The following is a 22,231-nucleotide window of genomic DNA, read 5'->3' as shown; positions in this document are numbered from 1 at the left end:
ACCACTTCTTATTGCCTATGTGTTTGTGTGAGTGATCCCATCTTCTCCTGATCTGTAGACTTTTAGCCTATATCCTTTGATGAGTGGGCTCAGCTCACATGTCACCTCCTTGGAGAGGCCTTCCCAACCTACCTACGATGGCCCTCCTTACTAGTTCTTATCACATGCTTCTGTTTTATTTTTTGTTGCCACTTCCACAGTCTGACATTCTTACTGATGTATTTGTGCATTATCTGCCTTCCCGACTGGAACGTAATACCAATATGTTGCAAGTGGGGATCTTGCCAGTCGGCTTCACTGCTGCATCCCAGTGCTTAGTAGGGGGCATGGTGTCTCATGGCTGTTGAATCAGTGTTGGGTATGAGCAGACATGGTATTTTAGGAACATGTAGAAGAAGGCTAAGGTAGTGGGAGCTGTGAGTGAGGGCAGAATGGCATGATAGGAGGGTGGAGAGGTAGGCAGGGTCTGCTCATGGGAGCCAGGGTGAGGAGTTTGTAGTAATTTAAGGATCTGATGTTCATTACGTTGTTTTGTCTCTGTGTTGCCTCGCTATCTAGATTGGTTTGCTAAAGTTGGTTATTGATGGCTTTCCTATTGGGAATCAGGCACCGTTGTGTCTTTGAAGGGCTTTTTCAGCCTACCTTACATTTCTCTTTCCCTTCTCCACTGCTCTCAGCTTGGCACTCTTCACCTGCCTTGCCTGATGAGCCAGCAAAGCAAGATGACCACAGCTGCCGTGTCAGGCTTTGATGTCTGCACAATTGACAGCATTCCAGAGCTTTGTCATGAAACACTTTGACTTCTCCATTGAAAAGTATTGGGTTTGGGCTTTGTGAAAGACTCTCCCTGAGAGCCTGAATGGCAGGTGGATCAGGAGCCTAGATCTTAACTTCACTGTTTTGAATCATTTGGTGTCTCTCTTACTAGACACTATCTGCTGTTCCCCGCCTAATGTTACGTTGGTTTTTTCACACTGGCCCTCTAGTTCCTGTTAGTTGACACTGTGCTTTGTTTTTATAATTTGCTTCCAAAGTAGAATTCCAGTTTCCAGTTCTGTTCTTCCTATGAGGAGAAAAAAATCAGGTTTTGCTTTGCATATATTGAAATAGTAACTGTATTGGCATAATTCCCTGATGAATCTATTTTTGTGACTAAGGCAATAAATACTATTACAGAAGGATGTGTATGTTTTCTAACATGTACCACTATATATAAACACAGTTATTTTATCTGTACAAACAAGTAAGATGAGCCGTTTTTTTTTTCACTTGGGCTTGAACTCACATTGAAAATTTAGGAGAGAGTTGAGTGCAGCAAGGAGCTAGGGGATGGTAGCATAGAGCCTCAACAGTAGGGAAATATATCAAGGTATAATTCACTCAGGTTTTTTTTTTTCTTTTTCTAATTTTTATGGACTGTGAAAAGTGTGTTGTCTTTTTTAAAGAATTCTATTCTTTAGCACCAGACATATAAACATCTAGGATGTTGATGTGCTATTCAAATAATTCTTGGATGTTAGAGATCTAGAATTTCATATTTCATTGTTAGTACTGGTTGGTCTCCAGAACTTAGCCATCGGATGTCAGCTCCTGTACATGAGAGCCATGACTTTTTCAGGACACCTTAAGATAATTCTTTTTCTCCATTAATGGAATATCCACATATAATTCAAAATTTCTGTGTTATCACATGTAGGCTTATAAATGCTCATCATTTTGGTACATTGGCCCATGAATTAAAGCTATTTTTCTTTTTTCAGTCCCAGCTTCTCAATTTGTTTCAGACTCATGGCAAGGAATGTAATTTTCTCTGTTTCCTTTTTAGAGTGAAAGTACACAACTTTTCAAAAATATGCCAGTCAACTGGGTTATTTTCCTTATTTTAAAAAAATAAATCTCTATGAAAGGAGATAGATTACCCAGGGTACATGAGCGTGCATGTTTCTCTATCTCTAACAATCTGTGAATCTCTCTCGGTAACATTTCCCATAATCCTGACTGTGGATTTGGAATCTTGATTCTCCATCCAGAAAGGATTATGGTCATTTCCATTGAAGCAGAAATGAGGTTATTTACATTTCATAGGAAGTGAGGAGCTCCGACTGCTCAATCTCAGAGCCTCTGTTCTTGTTTGAGCTAAGCCACAATCCCTTAACCTTGATTTAGCTTCTTTTGTCCCTTTCTTTCAAAAACGAGTCTCTGGATCTGGCTTCAGAACACTGCTATTTATTTTAACTAATGAAGGTTGTTAATATGGTGGAATTCAAGGGGCTCTATCAATGTTTACTTGATGTATTTAATATTGGCACTGTTGGTAGGTAACTCGTAACCAGCACCTAGAGGCTGTTAGTGTAGGTTTCTAGTTCAGCTTTGGCTAAGCGTTCTGTTCTTCCACTGAGATTCCCAGTGGAGGTCAGCATGATGACTAAGGGAAAAATGGGGAACAATTTCAGAAACTTGCCATGTTACCACACACATAGGTACAAAGGCATGGTGTCCGGCACCTTTTAGTGCTTAAATCAATATGAACAGTGCTGTATTCTGGTTTTTACATGTCTTGAATTCTCTCAATGTGTTCTATGTTAGATTGTGAAGTTCTTATATCTCTCTTTGAAAGTTAAGGAACCCATGAAATTTGATCATTTAAGTCCTAGTAGCTGAGACCTTGCTGAGTCTGCAGAGAGGGATAGCTAACATTATGTCATCCCTCTGATTAGAATTTTCTCATTGGTTTTCATCTCATTCAGTAGAGAATGAAGCTCTCACAATCCTATCATATTGGCCACCCCAAGTCTATTACCTGTCTGACTCTTGGTACTTTCCACTTGCTCACCCTGAGACAGGTACTGGTACATTGGCTTTCATTGGGTGTTGCCAACATGCCACAGATGTTCCTGTTCTTCTGTACCTCTTTTCCCAGAGATAAACATGGCTGGCTTCCTTCCCTCCTACAAGTAGTTAGTACATGCCTCAGTGACACCTTCCCTCACCACCCTGTGCTCCCTTTCAACCATATATTTGATTTGCTTACTGTCTGTCCTATACCAAAAGGATGTAGGCTTCCTAAAACAGGGAATTCCTGGGGTGTCTCTTTTGTTCACTGCTATGTCCCTAAAATTTAAAGCAGTCCCTGGCACATAAAAAGGTACTCAAATATTTGGTAATTGAAAAATAGATTGGCCTCTGTGCTGGGTCACCTTGCACGTCCTTCCTTAGGTAGAAAGTCGTAAGGCAACTTCTCCACGCCTGCCTTTTGCATGGTGTTAGCCTAAAGGTGTTAGACCGAGCCATTGAAGGAAGTGCAGTGCTTGGTGACATCAGGTTGGCATACCCATATGCAACATTTAAACCTCCTCTAGTTGTGCTCTGGCCTTTCTCTAGGTTTGAGAACATAAGCTTCAAAATAAGTAAATCAGTGATAACTTATCATCACCAATAATAAATCTATAAAAGGACTTTTAACAGACTTTTAAAACTGTAAATGTTTTGAGAATGATGATTGGTCTTCAGATGGTTTGTTACATAATCTGAAATGGTTGAGTCTTTTTCTAGGGACAAGGATCCCTGGGCCACTTCTCTCCATTTCTTTTGTACGTGAGTTCTGTTTTTCCCCATCCAGGCTTGTGAATTGGTTCCAAGAATACAGCTATAGGCTAGAGCCTGAGCTTACCAGGACCAGGGATGGGAAAGCTAATTAATTTACATCTAGATCAAATGGATGTGCCATCCATGTGCATAAGTCAATTCAAATAACAAGTAATCGAGACAGTGGAGGACAAATAGAATTCAGGTTGGCTTGGTGTTAGTCTCTAAGTGACTGTGACTAATTTAGGAAAAGAAGGCAGCTTAGCAGCAAAAGTATAATTCTTCGTGTTAATGAAGCCTGGCCTTTTCCGGAGGGGTTCCAATAATTCCCATGACACAGATTAGTTTTCCACCAACACAACAGCTTTATACTATTAGTGGTCAGAGGTGAATCTAATATCTTTCTTTGCTTCCAAAACATCCTTTCAAAAATAATCAGGTTCTCCTTTTACTCATGATCTCTTCAGAACATAAGAAGAGAGACAACTGAGAATAAATGGCAGGATATATACTGTATACATTATATCTAGTGTGTATGTGCACATGCATTTACACCCAAACACATAAACACACTGCGTTGAATCAGAGCATTTAAGAGCAGCAACTGTGGAATCAGGTGGCAAACTGCCTGGCTTTATATTCCAGCTTGACTACTCATTCAATATGTGACCCTTGCCGAAACCGGTTTGGCTCAGTGGATAGAGCGTCGGCCTGCGGACTGGGGGGTCCCGGGTCCGATTCCAGTCAAGGGCATGTACCTTGGTTGCGGGCACATCCCCAGTAGGGGGTGTGCAGGAGGCAGCTGATCGATGTCTCTCTCTCATCGATGTTTCTAACTCTCTATCCCTCTCCCTTCCTCTCTGTAAAAAAATCAATAAAATATATTTTAAAAAAAAATATGTGACCCTGGACAAATTTCTGAATTTCCTGGGCCTTGGCTCCTTCAGTGGCATAGTAATAAAACTTACATCATACGGTTATTTTAAAGATCAAATGAGATAATCGATTGGAGTGCCTGACTCACAGTAAGTGCTCAGTGGATGTCAGTTACTGTTATTAGTGTTGACAATCTTAATAATAATCAAAGGCAGGCAGGAAATAAAGAGATTTCAGAAAAGGATAAGAAAAAATAAAGACATGGGAGACACTACCCTTGAAGGTTTAAGTATTTTGGAAGGAGATAGGTATAATATTGTGATCTTAGGGTATATTATGTAATGTATATTAGTTAATGCTTGTAATGATGATAATCAGACCCTATAAGTATTTTATGGCTCTTGTACCTTCCAGATTAGCATTGTGGCCAAGGAGAGCCACCTGGTTTGTTATATGCCATCAGTGTCAGGGCGAGCTGCTAGGCCTCTCCCCCAACCACTGTCCCCAGTTTGGCAAAGGCTCTAAGACACCAGTAGGTTCCATGAATGTTTAAATCAGGCATTTAGTGGCAGCTGAGCCTTGGTACCCTTAGAGCAGGGGTGGGGTACGTTCAGTCCACGGGCCATATAAGGCCCGAGAAATCATTTGGCCTGGCCTTGCCAAGGCATTAGGAGAGAGTTCATTAAATGTTTGACCAAATATAGCAGGCTAATTTTTAAGTTGATAATTTTGTATGGCTCATGAATGATATCATAAATATTCAAATGGCTCTGGGGAAAAAAAAAAAAAGTTCCCCTGCCATAGAGGAAGGTGCACATGTTCTGATAAGGACAAAACTCTGCCAGGCATTGGGGATGGGGCAGGGAGGGAGGCTAACATCATCCCTGTCCTCTCAGAACTTCTAGTAATAAGTGGGCAAGACAGGCAGTGACAGTGCCATGAGTAATGACATAATTCAATAAGTGCTAGGAAAGAGAATTGGGGAATTGGAATTATAGCGAGAGACTTGACCTAGGGTAGTGTGTTGAGAAAAACCTCTCTGAAGAAGTGAGAGTGATAAGTAAGAGTGATCCAGAGAGAGAGGGGCTGCAGTGCTTCCCCAGTGGGAAGGTGAGGGCAGGGGAATCAACATTTTGAAGGAAGGCACCCAGCCTAAAGAGACTTTTACTTTTAGCCCAGAAATCAGTGAGCAAAGGGAGGCATGGTGGAGAAGGGCCTGAAGAGGTCAGCTGGATCATGCAGGATCTTGTTGGCCATGTCAAGGGTTTTCAACATGAATTTAAAAACAGAAGCTTTTGGTGGACTTTAAAGTGGTACTGTCCTTGGATTGGAGGAGACCAGAGTGGAAATAGAGCAGGCTGTACACTCATATTTTAGAGCATTCTCTGCTTTAGACCTCAAGCGTTACACAGACGTATCTTGACTTTGCTGCCTTCACCCAAATTTCCCTTCTTCTTCTTCTTCTTCGTCTTCGTCTTCGTCTTCGTCTTCGTCTTCTTCGTCGTCGTCTTCTTCATCTTCTTAATCTGCATGGTTTCCATTTGATCCCTCTTGTTTTCTTTTAATTGGTTCTTTTCTCTTGATATTATAGTGTTCACTTTTTCATTATTAAGAAGCAGCTCTCTGACAGTGCCAGCCAAGTACGAATGGAATGCCATCATATTTGAGGAGCATTTCATCATGTTCATGATTCTGTCAAGCCTGCAGCCGTTTTCACTGCAGGGAGGGAGAAGAAATGGCATTTAGTATCACTCTCATAGGCATAAATGCTTTCTCCTTTTCTCTCTCCTTTTCTTTCTTTCTTCCAATTTAATGATTTGGGTGGTGAATGAGGGAGCAGCATGTTTTTTTCTGTTAAAAACCACCACTCCCCCCACCCTTGCACACTAATCTGGAAAGTACATGCTCAACATGTAACTGTTTTGTCTATTCATGTTTGAGAAAAAAGAAGGACTCTGTAGCCTAGGCTGAACCGACCCTTCATCACGAGTGAACTGCAGAGCTCCATGGTGGTCTGGGCTCTGCAGCCCTGCCCTGTTCCCTCTGCCCTTCATTAGCTATGTGACCTCAGGCAAATTACTTAATGTCTCAGTGCTCACCTGTAAAATGGAGTCTTCCCTGCCTGCCTCAAAGGGTTCTCTTGAAGATTCCACTATGTAAAGGTATCCTTCATAAGCACGCAGTTATTCAAACCTTCAGGTCTGGCTTCTCCCTGGATAACCATTCCCAGAAGTATATTGAATATGGTTGGTGAGCATGACCCCAGTCTGTACACAGCACAGTGTATTTTAAACTCTCATTCTGGTGCCAGCCATTGGGGCAGCCCAGCAAGGCTATATTTATGACTCTGATGGGTTTCCTTGGCAGAGGCCTCCTCAGCACCATCCTGACTGTTCCTGCCTCACCAAGTGCAGATGGTGTCCAGGCAAAAAACTCTCTCTCTCTCTCTGACTTATTAGAAAACACATAGGCAGTGGTGGTGGGATTCCCCCTGCCACTCGCCATTAGATACTGAGGATGCATTTGAAGATGGTGAAAGTAACCACATTAGCAACCCAGGAAACTAAACTTGCCTGGTTACCCACAAAAAGGTGTAGTTCCAGCAGCAGCATTTCCAGCTAATCCTTCTGAGCCCCAGAGCTTGGAGCTTCTCTACCCCCGAGAGGGTAGTAGAGAGCAGGGAGCATATTTACTGCAGCTTGTGTGCCCACCCACTCAAGCGCTTTCAGAATTGGTCACCTGGGGCCTACCCAGGACTTGCCTGTGTGCTTCAGAGGATGCATCCCTGGTCCATGGTCGGGAGAATGGAGCAGTCGGTGTAGAAATGCCCCCATGCAGTTGATTCTGAACATAATCGTGTAGAGGGGAGAGCTGTGTGTCAAAAGAGTGTGTGGAGCTGGGCTTTGCAGGGAGGTGGGCTTTGGATGGTGAGGGGAGGACTTGCTGGCAGTTGGTGCCCTGAAGGCAGAGTGAGTGTGGTGGGTTTGCTGTAGCTTCTTGTGAGGTCTTCAGCCTGTCGTGGGAGAGGTGATTATAAGGAAGTGATGGAAAATAAATAATACTAAGTTTTGAATTTTTTAAAATATAGATTTGGAGTATTTCATACATTTAGAAAAGAAAGAATACCAAGAAGCAAAGTACAGATAGGTAGGGTAATGGAAGCCCTTCAAATATAATTGGAGGAGGTCGGCTTCCTTGCCCCAGGCAGAAGCAGGACACTAGAGGTTTCTGGACAGGATATTAATGACATCACCAACTAACAGTGTTGCTTTAAGTTGGCACTTGTTGCCTTGTTGCTACTTCTATCACTATCATTACCACTATGTTGATCACCACTGTGAACAATGGTTGTCATTTATTACCAGGCCGGCATGACTCAGTGGTTGAGTGTCGACCTATGAACCAGGAGGTCATGGTTCAATTTCCGGTCAGGGCACATGCCCAGTATGGGGTTTTCTCTCATCATTGATATTTCTATCTCTCCCTCTTTCTTCCTCTCTGAAATCAATAAAAATAAGTTTTTAGAAAAATAGCTATCATTTATTAAGCCATTGTTTCATGCCAAAAAGTTTACTCACCTAATCTTACTTAACACTTGTAAATTAGGAGCAGGTAGTTAGTATTGCTCCTGATTTACAAGCGAAAAAATGGGGTTAGAGTTGCCAAGTGACTTAACTACTCTTGTTACTCAGCTGGGAATATCTATTTAATTCTAACCACTGTGTTATACTACCTCTCTTAGCCCCTTCTCTCCCACCCCTCCTCCAACCCCCCACATATTTGTAAACTGGAGATAATTTTTGTATTCTGTACACCTAGGATAGTGCTTTTCAAATTAGTGGGTTGTAAAATCCATTTATTAGGTTAAAAAAGGGTAGAAAATATCAGAATTTATCACACTTACTGTTCCTAAAACTTTTGTGGTGTGTGTGTGTGTGTGTACTAGTATATATGTATGGATGCATGTTACATGGGAAAATATATTTTATGAGAAAAAATATTAATGGGAAGATAATTTCCGACCATGAGTCATTGTCAGAAAGTTTGAGAGCATCTGTTCTGAGTTTTTTGAAGGTCAAATAAATGTAAAATATTGTTGCAAAGCTCCTTGTAAACTCTAAAATACCCTAGAAGTCTAACTTATCATTCTTATTTAACACTGGGGACAAACACAAACAGATCAGGGATGGCAGAAAAGTGTTTCTGTTCCTCCACCCATTTCATTCATTGCAGATAGTGCTAATCTGTCACCACACCTGTGTCCAATGGAACCAGGACTCACCTTTGACATACCTCAACAAAGCACATGAAAAGTATTTGTAAACCCAGCAATAGGCTTATGCATTGTTGGAGTACACCAGGACCAGGTTGTGGCTATGAAATACTGCTTAGAATGTACCCAACTCTGGCTCTCATTTAATGCAAGGAAAACAGATGCCATTCCTATGACAGCATGGGGGTCTCTGCATTACAAGCCAAGAAGGGTTTGGCTACTATCTACTCCCCTCAACACTCTCCACCGTCATCCATCATCCTCATCTGAAAGTGACTTACCTCCCTTTGCCTCTCAAAGGGCATCAGTTACATCCAGAATCCCCATCCATTTTCCCTTGAAACAAAGGTGGCAAGAGGCCCTTCTTGCCAAAGCCATTTTCTTGGGACCTATCTTTTCTCATTAATTGCAATTCCTGAGGGAACTGCAGGGACCATGGGGTGCAAATTCCCCAAGGGCCCTGAAGGCATACCCCTCAGGTGATGCACTGCTTCGCAGCTGATACAGCAAACTCTTATTGGTCACAAAAGGAGCTGGGTTTCCCCCAGGTCAAAACAGCATGGAAACTATTTCTCTGCAACCTGCAAAGGAAGCCTATAGCATTGGCAGCTCTCTCAGAAGGCACCACAAGGAATCCATGTGGGCCTAGGGACCTAAAAGACATGTCAAAGACTCCTTCAATGGAATGTGCAAGGCACAAGAAACTTTTGCATGTGGATTTTAGGTCAAGACTCAACATGACATTCTCGACTGTGGGAGAAAGTACTCAAGCAGCTCAATTACCAGCCCAGAAAGTAGGCTCTCAGTGTTTTATAGATCTTGCTAATGAATGAGTCCTGTGGCCTCTGCTGGACTGGGCTCCTCAGTCCTCTGCCAGCCTGCCTCCCACACCTCTGCACATTTGTCATTCTGTAATGGATGGCTGGTGCCAACAGAGGCTGAGGTCTAGGCCTTTCTGTCTGGGATACATAGAGATCTCAAGCCATTAGTAATTCAATCTGGAGTAATGAACATAGCCATACCAATTTGTGAGTAGTAATAATCAAGTGACAGATCAATTCATTATGTCACTCTACCAAAAGATATGCTAGTTAGTCATAAAAAGTACAGTTTCCCCCCCCCCCCAAAGTTTCATAAAACTTAGATCAATGTGTTTTTAAGTTCTAAAATAAAATGGATCATTAAAAAGGAAATGAATTATGTTAGGTAGCCTCAAGCCTATTTATATTCAGACTTGCTTTTCCAGAATTACTGGTCTTTCTTTCCAAATGCCTATGGGCATTGAGGCCTGCACATCTGAGTAATTGTTCCTTATTAATTAAACCTGAGAAATGGAACACAGCTCCAGGCTTTGAAAGGGGAGGTTGAGATAGTTGAAATACATTCTCCCCAAAATCATCAATAATAATTTGAGGTTTTATGAGTAAGTAGCTGCCTTGAGAATAATTGTCTTATGTCTACTGAGAAACTTCCATCATCTTTTAACACCTCAGTGAACATTGTTGTGCTTCTCCTGGGCCAGGCAACATGTAATAAATACAGGATTGGGACAACACTTCTGCCTTCATTGAGGGGTGAAAGATTAAGGAAATACTAGACAGAGACTGTATCAACAAATAAAATAAAATACATAGGAATACATTTAACCAAGGATGTAAAAGACCTGTACTCTGAAAATTATAAGATATTGAAGAAAAAAATGAAAGAAAATACAAATAACTGAAGCATATGCCGCTTCATGGATAGGACAAATTAACATCATTAAAATGTCCATACCCAAAGCAATCTATAGAGTCAATGCAATTCCTATCAAGATATCAATGGTGTATTTCACAGAACTAGGACAAATATTCCAAAAATTTATATGGAACCACATCGCCACAGCAATCTTGAGAAAGAAGAACAAAGTTGGAGGAATCATACTATCTGATATCAAACTATACTACAAGGCAATAGGAATAGAAACATCATGGTACTGGCATAAAAATTGACATATGATCAATGGGACAGAGTAGAGAGTCTAGAAATAAACCCATGCCTTTATCTTCAATAAATATTTGACAAGATGGCAAAAGCATACAATGGATGTAAAGATAACCTATTCAACAAGTGGTGTTGGGAAAATTGGGCATATCCATGCAAACAAAATGAAACTAGATCACTTTCTTGGACCATACACAATTTTGGAGTTACTTCAAAAAATTAAAAATTGTACTGCCTATGACCCAGCAATTCCACTTGTGGAAATATATTTGAAGAAACCTGAAACATGAATTTGAAAGAATATATGCTCTCCTGTGTTCATTGCAGCATTATTTACATTGCCCAAATGTCCACTATAAGATAAATAAACTGTGGTATCTTTATACAATGGAATACTACTCGGCCATAAAAAAGAAGGGAACTTTCCCTTTGCGACAGCATGGATGGATCTGGAGAGCATTATGCTAAGTGAAATATGCCAGTCTGAGAAAGACAAGTATCCATACGATTTCACTCATATGTGGAATCAAATAAACAAAATAAACTAACAAACCAAATAGAAGCAGACTTGTAAATAGGTAAGAGATTGACAGCTGTCAGAGGGAAGAGGAGTTGTGGTGCCAGATGAAAAAGATGAAGGCATTAAGCCAAAGAGAAAAAACCCAACCTATAGACACAGACAACAGTATGGTGATTACCAGAGGGAAATTGGATTGAGAGGATGTAGAAGAGGGTACGGGGAGATAAATGGTGATGGAAGGAGACTTGACTTGGGGTGGTAAACACACAATATAATATACAGATTGTGTGTATATGAAACTAGACCACCTTCTTGGACCATACACAAGAATAAACTAACAATGGATTAAAGATTTAAATCTTAGATTCAAAACTATAAAAATCCTAGAAGAAAACCACCTGAAACCACATTGTATACCTGAAACCTATATAAATTCATTAACCAATGCCACCCCAATAAATTCAATTAAAATGGGAGGGGGGCGGAAACCCAATGAGGAACCCAAAGCTTGGACATATTGAGTCACTTGCCCAGATACCCAGAGCTGGAAAGTGGCAGAGGTGACTTGGGAAAGGTGTGTTATTTCATAAGTTTGGACTTCATATTCAAAACAGTGGAACCCACTATCAACACTCAAATAATAGAAGCACTGCTAAACACATTACACATTACATACATGTTGTCATTGTGTTCTCTCCCTACAATCCAGGGAGGTGTGAGGCCATTGCAGCTTTCAGCAGAGGAATGATGTAAATAGAGCTGACTTTTGGACAGTGCCTAGTGGTAGCAGGCAGGATAAAGCGGAACCTAGAAATTCTGGTCAGGAAGCCTAGTTATGAGGCTATTGCTTTAGTCAGAGTGCTGAGAAGCATGGTGGTGAAGAATGATCATCATCCAAACCATGTATTTTTTATATTGGTCTGCAATTTAAAAGTGCCTTCATACATATATAACTTGTTGATTCATTTGCACAAAGGACTTTTGTGACAAGAGGGGTAAGTCTATTGACTTAAGTCATTTGGGAGGGGAACTATAAGGGCATGGAATTTACTTCTGCACACAGGAGCTGATGTTGAAAGCAATGGTGGTTACTGCAGCTTTTAAATATGCATACTTGCTGATGGACTAAGACACAGAAGCAAAGTCTTTTTCCCCCTTGCCAGGTAAAAACTTGACCATCTGCATTAAGGCTTTCAGACTAGAAATGTGATGCAGTTCTGGGTAGAATAGAAAACTCCAGGAATACAAAGAATGTTTGTAAAATATTCTTATGTGGACCAGGATATGAGTAGCAAATCTCCTTGCTGCAGGTGTTGCTTAGCAATCAAAAAGCAGATTGTATTTCTAATTGAGTTGTTCATAGACTTGACCCCTCCCCCCCCATGACCCTTTCAGAGGTGGAAGTTTTTAGGAAATTACTTTCAGCCCTAGAAAAGTATAGCAAAGTACACATCTGCTGATAAAATTGGTTGAGATACTATTTCAGTAAAGGCTCAGTTTCAAAACCAACACTTAGGTCAGTAGAACATTTTTTTCTCCCACAAAATAGAAGTATACAAGTGAAACAGTGCCGGCATTTAAAGAATTGTGTTAAAAAAACACTCACTATAAATAGCCCTGAATGCTAGGGAGGTTTGTCTGTGCAAACTGACTTCTCTGCCCAATTTCCCTCTCGTTTCTCATAATGAATAGTTTCCTTCTTCTAACAGGTGATTTAGAGAACCCCCTAATATTTTCTTAACAATACTGAATGGCTTTAACTTTTGACTTACTTGTCGCTAATAGGTAATTTTTATATTTTTATACTCAGGGCTAGCAAATGGATGATTAAGTTTTATGGCTAGGTAATGGTGGCCTAGTTGTGGAGTTCAGATATATGTTTTGTGTAGCTGCTTATCCAAAAACTAGTAGCCCTGCGCACGAATCCGTGTGCCAGTAGCTCTCTGTGGGGCCTGGCTGCTCCACGCCCGCTGCCCAGAGGCTCTCCGTGGCTCAGAGGCCCATCCGCGACTGGGCACGGAATGCTTGCCTCGTCACCATGGCGACGAAGCAAGCATTCTGCCAGGCCGCTCTCAGCAGCCATACCCACCCTCAGCCCCCCCCCCCCCCCCCCGCCCCAGACTAGGGGACTCCAGCGGGGCTGAGAGGACTGGGCGCTGCCATCTTGTGGCTATGGACACCGCCATCTTTGTGATGGAGTGATGGTTAATTTGCATATTACACTTCTATTAGATAGGATATGCATATGTGTTTAGCCAATTACTTGGACCTAGCTACTGTTGACCCTGTGTATTGCTTATCCTTTGAGTATAAATGACAATATAAACACAGCTATATACATAGATCTACAGTAGGGTTTTTTATTCTGTTTATGACACATGTTTCACTCAATATAAGTCACATTTTTCATGGGATGGGGCTTTAATACTCTGAGCCTAAAGTGCTTAATTTTCTGCCTTCTTTTTGAGTATCCAGAGCTACCCATTTTGAAAATTAGGTCTATTCTGTGCCTATGTTTGCAAATGTATTAAAGCCAAGAGTTTTTATATTTGAGCTAGAGAAAATGCTACTGATCACAGAGGTTTAAACAGCAGCCAAGTATAGAAATTGTAACTAAGAGGAATTAGCAGGTACCTGCATTTGCAGAACAGGGATTCGGATGTACAAAGGTTCATATTTTGGAAGGCAGCTGCTATGGTCGGTTAGTTGTTTAGGCAAAATGGAAATGATAATATTAAATAGCTAAATAGCGTGGATACTGAAGATTTCTGAAGCTTTGATAGATGAAACTATGAGTAGAAAAGTCTGTCTTTGAATTCCAAGGATATCGGAAGGTATCCCAAGGTCTGATTTCTTCTAGATGAGAAGCTGAAAAATAGGAAAGGTAGAGGGAAGTCAGCTGTTTATTTGTATACTATTTCTCTCATCTGTGCCTTTCCCTTTTTCCTAGTGTTGCTAACAACCACAAGCAAAATTTGATGACAGTGGCAAACCTTGGCGTGGTGTTTGGACCCACCCTGCTTCGGCCTCAGGAAGAAACAGTAGCTGCCATCATGGATATCAAATTTCAGAACATTGTCATTGAGATCCTGATCGAAAACCATGATAAGGTAATATAAGTATAATTAGGCACTGAAGAATTTGCCTTGGGGATGGCTGAGTTGGAACTGGCATCTAGGGTTGACTGGTGTTCACATTGCTAATGAGAATTGTGATGATGATGAAGTTGCTGGTAGTGGCAGTGATAGCAGCAATAATAATCTCAGGATGGCCGCTGTGACAACACCAGTAGTTACGGTGGTGACAGCATTTATTCTATAGTGGGAACTGCGCTAAGTCCTTTACATATGTTGCCTTTTTATCCTCACAACAATCCAATGAAGAAGGTGCTAGTCTAAGTCTCATTTTGAAGATTTCCTTTGCCCATTTTTTTTTTTTTTACTTAGTTGTCCTCATATGAATTTATAATAGTTAATATTAGGGACATTAAACTATTTTCATTTGTGTTGCAAATATTTTTCCTAATCTGAAGTTTGCCTTTCAGTTATATAAATGGTGTATTCTTTGTATATATATGTGTGTGTGTGTGTGTGTGTGTGTGTGTGTGTGTGTGTGTGTGTGGTCTGTCTTTTCCTTTAGGACATTTCTTAAGAAGACCTCCCTCACTCCACATAATGAAGTATGTCAACACAGAGTTGTCCTCATAACACTGGGGGAGGGGCATGGTGCTTCACTCATCTGTTCCACCCAAGCTCCACATAGCAGATCCTAGGAAGCTTCTCAGAAGCTGCAGGGTCCCCTGGAGCACCATTTGACAGCCACAGCTCTGGTGTCAAATAAAAAATGTGCTCCTTCTAAGTAAATCTTTACCTAGAATGGTGAATTAATTTTGCTAGATAACCTGCCAAATAAATCGAGACCACTTACCACCGCCTACACTAATAACACTCTAACGTTAGCTAACATCATCTCTTGTCGGGATTTTTATTAGAGCCTCCTCGTTTGCTTCCCTGCTCCCACCCTTGGCTTGTCTATTCTGATATCAGCCACCAGAGTGAGATTTGTTGAAATTTAAATCAAATGAAATCAGCTGTCTGCTAAGAACCTTTCAGGGGCTTTCCATGTCACTGAGTGATAGCTTGAGCCCTTCTAAGAGCCTGGAATGTCCCACATGGTCTCTACTTTCCCCTCTGTTACTGCCTCATCTCATTTCCTACCTGGGCTGCCTTGCTGTTCCCCACACCCGGCGCCCCCTCCTACCTCAAGGCCTTTGCAGTTGCTGTTTCCAGGCCTGAAACACTCTTCCTTCATATAACTACATGGCATGTCTCCTCACCCTTTTCAAGCCTTCTTAGTGAGTCCCATTTAGATTTCTGTATTTAAAATTGCAAGCAGTCCTAGCCTCACACACTCACCCTCCCCTTGATCCTGATTTCTCTCTCTTTCTCCATAGCACTTACCACTTCTTAGCATACTGTATAATTTACTTACTGATTTGATCTGTTGCCTTTGCGACCTCCACGAGAATGTATGCTTCACAAAAGCAGAGACTGTTGTCAGTTTTATTCACTTTGGTACCTAGGTTCTCAGTAGGCACCCAGCACATATATTGTGAATGGGCTCTTGTGGTAGCTGGCCTCCAAATGGTTCTCAGGGACCCTTGTCTCCTGATATTCACTCCATCGTGTAGTCCCCTCCAAGGGGAATAAGAGATTCCAATATTGATCCCAGTGTGATCAATAGGAACAGTGATCCCAATGTGATCAGTAGGGTTTTGCAAAAGTAATGGAGTGTGACTTTGGAGACTAGTCATAAAAGACCTTATAACATTTGCCTTGGTTTCTGGACGGGCTCACTGAGTGGTAAGCAAGCTACCGTGTTGTAAAGGCAGTCCCACAGCCCTGTGGGGAGGAAGCCAGCTTCCTGCCAGCAACCAGACCAACTTGCCAGACACGTGAGTGAGCTGCTTCCGAAGTGAATCCTGCAGCCCTGCTCAAACCTTCAGACCATGCAGCCCCAACTGACATCTCCAGGGCAACCTCGTAAGAGACCCTGAGTCAGAACCACCGTGCTAAGCCTCTCCTGAGTTCTTAACCCACAGAAGCAGGGAGTGAGTATGTTTTAAGCCACTACATTTTGGTCATAAGTTGTTATAGAGCATTAATAACTACTAAAGAACCTCTGAGTATAAACTTTCACAAGTAACGGGTATTCTGCAAAGTTGTGTGTAAGCAGCATGGCCTCCCTCTCCCATGGTTAATAAAGAGATATAGAAATCAAATGATTTTTTTGAAGAGATTATCTTCTTTTTAATCCAAACTTTGGGCCTCCTTCCATCCACCTCCTTCAAATATAGTATATCAGGTATGGGAGAAGTTTGTTATGTCTGATAAAAATGAACTTGTATAGAGGGGAGATAGTCGAACTACAGTTAATAATATGGTTTCTAAAGACAAACCACTTGGATTAAAATATGCTACCTCTTACTTGCCATGTGACCTTGAACAAATATGCTTCCTCTTACTCGCTGTGCTTAACCTCTCTAGGCTTATTTTATTTATTTATTTATTTTTAATTTCTTTATTGATTAAGGTATTACATAAGTGTCCTTATTCCCCCATTACCCCCCACCTCCCATTCATGCCCCACCCCCCTGTTGTCTGTGTCCATTGATTAGGCTTATATGCATGCATATAAGTCCTTTGGTTGATCTCTTCCCCCATACTCCCACTGTCCCCTACCTTCCCTGAGATTTGTCGTTCTGATTGATGTTTCTCTGTCTCTGGCTCTATTTTTGTTAATCAGTTTATGTTCATTATAATCCACAAATGAGTGAGATCATGTGATATTTATCTTTCTCTGCCTGGCTTATTTCACTTAGCATAATGTTCTCCATCTCCATCCATGTTGTTGCAAATGGTAAGAACTCCTTCTTTTTTATTGCAGTGTAGTATTCCATTGTGTAGATATACCACAGTTTTTTAATCCACTCATCTGCTGATGGGCACTTAGGCTGTTTCCAAATCTTAGCTATGGTGAATTGTGCTGCTATGAACATAGGGATGCATATATCCTTTCTGATTTGTGTTTCTAGTTTCTTGGGATATATTCCTAGAAGTGGAATCACTGGGTCAAATGGGAGTTCCATTTTTAGTTTTTTGAGGAAACTCCATACTGTTCTCCACAGTGGCTGCACCAGTCTGCATTCCCACCAGCAGTGCACGAGGGTTCCTTTTTCTCCGCATCCTCGCCAGCACTTGTCATTTGTTGATTTGTAGATAATAGCCATTCTGACAGGTATGAGATGGTACCGCATTGTTGTTTTGATTTGCATCTCTCTGATGATTAGTGACTTTGAGTAGGTTTTCATACGTCTCTTGGCCTTCCTTCTGTCTTCTTTCTAAAAGTGTCTGTTTAGATCAGTTGCCCATTTTTTGATTGGGTTGTTTATCTTCTTTTTGTTAAGCTGCATGAGTTCCCTGTAAATGTTGGAGATTAAACCCTTATCGTTGATATCATTGGCAAATAAGTTCTCCCATGCAGTAGGCTTTCTTGTTGTTTTATTGATGGTTTCCTTTGCTGTGCAAAAGCTTTTTTATTTTGATGTAGTCCCATTTGTTTATTTTCTCTTTAGATTACATTGCCCTAGGAGCAGTATCAGTGAAGAAATTGCTTTGGCATATGTCAGAGATTTTTCTGCCTATGGATTCCTCTAGTATTTTTATGGTTTCCCGTCGTATGTTTAAGTACTAGGCTTATTTTAAAAAATACTTTCAGTATAGTCTAACTGCTGTAACAGACAACCCAAAAATATCAAGTGACTGAGGACAGTAAAAGTTGATCTCTTGCTCACATAGCAGTTCACTGCAGGCATCTTGTATAGTGAGTGATTCAGTAACCCAGGTTCTCCCATCATGTAGCTCTGCTTCTGCTCTGCAGATCTCTGCAATAGACAGCTGGGGGAAGCAATGAGAGAACATAGGAGATTGGATAAGTTTATATGGGCCAAGTCTAGATGATGCTTTCCTTATTTTCTTCTACATTCCATTGGCCAGAATTCACATGGCCACATCTAACTGCAAGGGAGGCTGGGAAAGCAACCCAACCATATACTCAGAGAAGAGGGAAGCAAGTTTGGTTATCATCTGGCCAGTGTGCCACAGTCCTTCCATTGGTTTGTCCTGAGGATTAAATAAGGTAATTTATGTAAAGGATTTAACCAAGAATCTGGGGGGTAGTAAGGTCCAGTAAGTGTAAACCATTGTTTTTAGCAGTCTCAATAGAATTCTCTAAAAATAGAGCTCAAATCCATCCCTGAATGTCACATGTGCCCTTCTCCCAAAATAGTACATTTTATAACTTAATCTTTTCTTAAAGAACATAATATTAAATGGTAAGGAGTAAGCAATTTGATTATGTTTCATGTCCCTAAAAGAACATATTTGACCTTATAGCAGGTAGTATCTAGTGGTGTTTGAACTGTAGCTGTTTTATGGGGTCCTTGGGCGTTCAAGCCAGAAAACATATTTGAAAGTAGCACGACAGAAAAAAGAACCGGATACTGCTAATAACAATATTGAAACTTGTGTAGACAAGCAGCTATCCTGCCTTGGGCACAAAATCTAGAAATAGAAATGAAATGTGAAATGCATGGCCAGGCCTGCAAGTATATGGGCAAGAACTGGTGAGGAGACTCATCTAGTTGGCTGAATTGTACATTTCATGACTCTGCTGTGGACTTGTGAGGTGCATTTTAAGAGTATCGCAGTGCTTAGTTCTATGTTCTTTTGCATTAGTCTGTGCCAGAGAGTGGGATGAATCACAGTGAGGTCCATGTTCCTGTGGGAGCTGATGAAGGAGTGTGAGGGAAAACACCAGAGTGTATGTCCCCAGTCCTGAGGGAGCTAATACACACCCTTAACAGAGGTTTTTATTGTCGGGCCTATGATGTATATGTGCATTATTCCAGGGAGAACATCCTTAATATTCATCAGGCTTGCCTTCCTGGTAAAAACAACTTAGAATAAGGCAGCTTGACTCCTTTTTAAATGTAGCTTCAGGCCAGGTATGGTATAAAGTGAGCAGCTGCTGCCTTGGCCTCCTTTGAAAGCCTGTGATGTTTACCTCACAGGAATCCTAAGCATCCATGGCCATACTCTGGCCTCTGACTTTCTGGAGACAAGGCTTTGAATCTCCTGCCAAAAAAACTGAACTTCAGCCATCAAATCCAGAGCATTTTTATATCCTTCCATGAATATTGTCAGAGACTTAATTTGTAAAACCCATACCATTGAGATTGTAGGTAACAATATTTAATGAGCATTCCCTTGGCCTTGGCTATAACATACATTCACAAAGGTCCTGGAGTGACTAATTTTCCAACTGTAGTGTCAGAAGTTGGCCAAAATCCTGAAACCACACTTGAAGAAATGCTTTTCAACAGCATTTTTTCATCCCTTCCCCCAACAAGAAGTGTATGATAGCATATGCCCTCTTGCTTGAAACAAGCCCTAATACAGATATTAAGTGATGTCCACCATAGTTACTGGCATAATATTCTCTCATTTAGTAAAAATATTTTACATACGGTATTTGCTTTGTGCCTTGGAATAAAATTGGGAGGGATCCAGGAATAAGTAGAAAACAATCATGAAAGAGGATGTAGAAACACAGACATTTAGGCATGGGAAAGGGAGAGGGAGAGGGAGACGGAAAGGGAGAGGGAATTATAAGATGCCTATTTCAGTTGTCCATCACTACATAACAAATCATGTCCAAGACTGTGACTTAAAACAGCAGTGATTTTTTTCCCCCCTGACAATTCTGGGAGGGCTTAGGTGTGCCCAAATGGTATCAGCTGGGATCATTTGACTGAGACTAGAGGATCCAGGATGGCCTTACTCTACATGTCCAGGACCTTGGTGGTGGCTGTTGGCTGGGACATCTTGATCCTCCTCCACAGAGCCTCTCTTCTCCCCGTGTGATCTCTCATTGTGCAGTAGTCTAGGACTCTAGGCCAAACTTCCAAGAGAGCAAGCAAACACAGAAGGGGCAAGGCTTATCAAGGCCTAAGCCTAGAACAGAGTGTTACTTCAGTCACTTTGACATTTTAAAAAGAGGGCCAGGGGATACATGCCAGCTAGAAAATTCAGATTATTTACTCACTAAAATATTTTTAAGGGAAGGAAAAGGGCTTGTATTTTAACAACTAAAGCATATAGTATTCTCTTTCCATCCCTCCTTCCCACTTTACTCTCCCCTCCTTGTTTACTAAGGACTAACACGGGAAATTCAGCTCCAAGGGTTAGAAATGAGGATGTGCCTAGGATGAATTAGGTTGTCACTGGCACATCCTATGCACCCTCCAGACAGCACATGCTCTCTGTCCAGAAACATCCCCTGCTGAGCATGTCTTTTCACAGAGAACCCACCTGCATCTCCTTCCTCGGAACCTTATTGATGTGTTTCACACAGACCTTCAGTTAGGTCACATTAAGCACACTAACCACATACCCTGTCAACGGTGCTCCAGAAATCATCCTTCACCTCCCCAACCGACCAGGGGAAGGGGTGCAATGTATGGAACAATTGTAGGAAATAAATGCCCCAGTGTAAGCGGAGGCAGAGAGGAAAAAGCCAGGAGATAGGATATTATATTTGGGGCTCATGATGCTTTTTCTTTTTGCATGTTGGTAGTACATCCTGATTTATTTACTTAGTTGAAGGTAATGGATATTTTTAATATACACAAACTAGAAGTAATACTATTCATGATAGTAATGGCTAACTTTTACTGACAGCTTATTGTTCTCAAGATATTGTGCTAAGCAGTTTTACATCCATATCATTTCATTTTCATAGCAACACTATAAAGTCAATATTTTTTATCTCTATTTTACAAATTGTGAACCTGAAGTACGGAGAGTTTAAAAAACAGCTTGTTAGGAGAGGAACAAGGGACTGCTTTCACAGGCCAAGCTATTAAAATCTATTTTAGTTCATCTCTACGTAATACAAAAAATGTTTATTGAGCATCCACTATTGGTCAAATATAAATAAGATGAAACCTTTTTCTCCAAGGGTCTCCTGTTTTATCAGGGTATAACTAGCCATAATACAGGGTGCTAAGTGACATTCAGTAAGATGAATAAAGTATATAGCACCCTGAGGAGAAATATTTAATTCTGCTTGTGTGGACTCTGACACATAAATAGATGTTTTCTAGGCAGAGAAAGAGTGGTGACAGGAACCTTCCTGGGGAACATTAATCAGTTAATCAACATGCATCTGTTTGTGTGTAGTAAAATGATGTGGCTATGAAAGAATTGTAGGTTATATGTTAACAAGGAGTGGGAGATAATGCCAGGCAGCTGGATTTAGCCCGTTTTGTCAAGGGTCTTGAAAGCTAGGAAGTGGGAGCCTGAAAGCCTGAAAAATGAGAGCTGTTAGAGGTTTCCAATTTGAGGATAAAATGATTACATCAGCATTTTAGAAAGACATCCTAGGAATCTGAACAAATTGACTCTGATCCTTGAAATCAAAATCACTCCTTGACTAAATAAATAGCAAACAATAGAGTTGACCATACTGTTGTAAACTTGTGGCTATATATAAAACGTCTTACTCAGAGAGTATAACTTTTGACCTATAGCCTTTACTTAATTTAAGGCAGAGATAGATCTGAATGGTTCTCCTGGCCAGACTTCCCAGAAATACCAGGTCATGGCATCATTTCCCATCAGTGACTCCTGTCCTGGACTGTACTTGGATTATATGAGAGCTTTATACTGGTGGTCAGGATTCAGAGTTGAAAGTTCAAAGTGCAAAGATTTTGGCTGTTTCCATGCTTGTTTTAAGGTAATGATCAATCATTGAAAATTTCTCTTTCTGTATGGACAACTCTGTCTTAAAAAATCAAGTACTTGGGCTTATAGTGGAAGTTAACAATATTTACATTCTTCTAGTTAAGATTTTAAAAAAATGTTGAATGCCAT

The 22,231-nt window shown here is 41.0% G+C and overlaps 1 protein-coding gene across 4 annotated transcripts in view; it reads left to right on the top strand.

The window, feature by feature from the left end:
* ARHGAP26 (Rho GTPase activating protein 26) overlaps positions 1-22,231 on the top strand; it is a 428,404-nt gene that overhangs the window by 313,309 nt on the left and 92,864 nt on the right. For all 4 annotated transcript variants that reach the window (XM_080672378.1, XM_080672379.1, XM_080672377.1 and 1 more), the window contains exon 18: positions 14,188-14,347. In XM_080672378.1, coding sequence (XP_080528504.1) covers positions 14,188-14,347 — 160 coding nt within the window. The remainder of the gene's footprint in view (positions 1-14,187; positions 14,348-22,231) is intronic.

This window comes from Plecotus auritus, assembly GCF_963455305.1.
Source record: "Plecotus auritus genome assembly, chromosome: 6".
In the NCBI taxonomy this organism is placed as follows: Eukaryota; Metazoa; Chordata; class Mammalia; order Chiroptera; family Vespertilionidae; genus Plecotus; species Plecotus auritus.
Note: the sequence above shows the minus strand (reverse complement) of the source record. Positions and strands in the feature narration are given on the sequence as shown.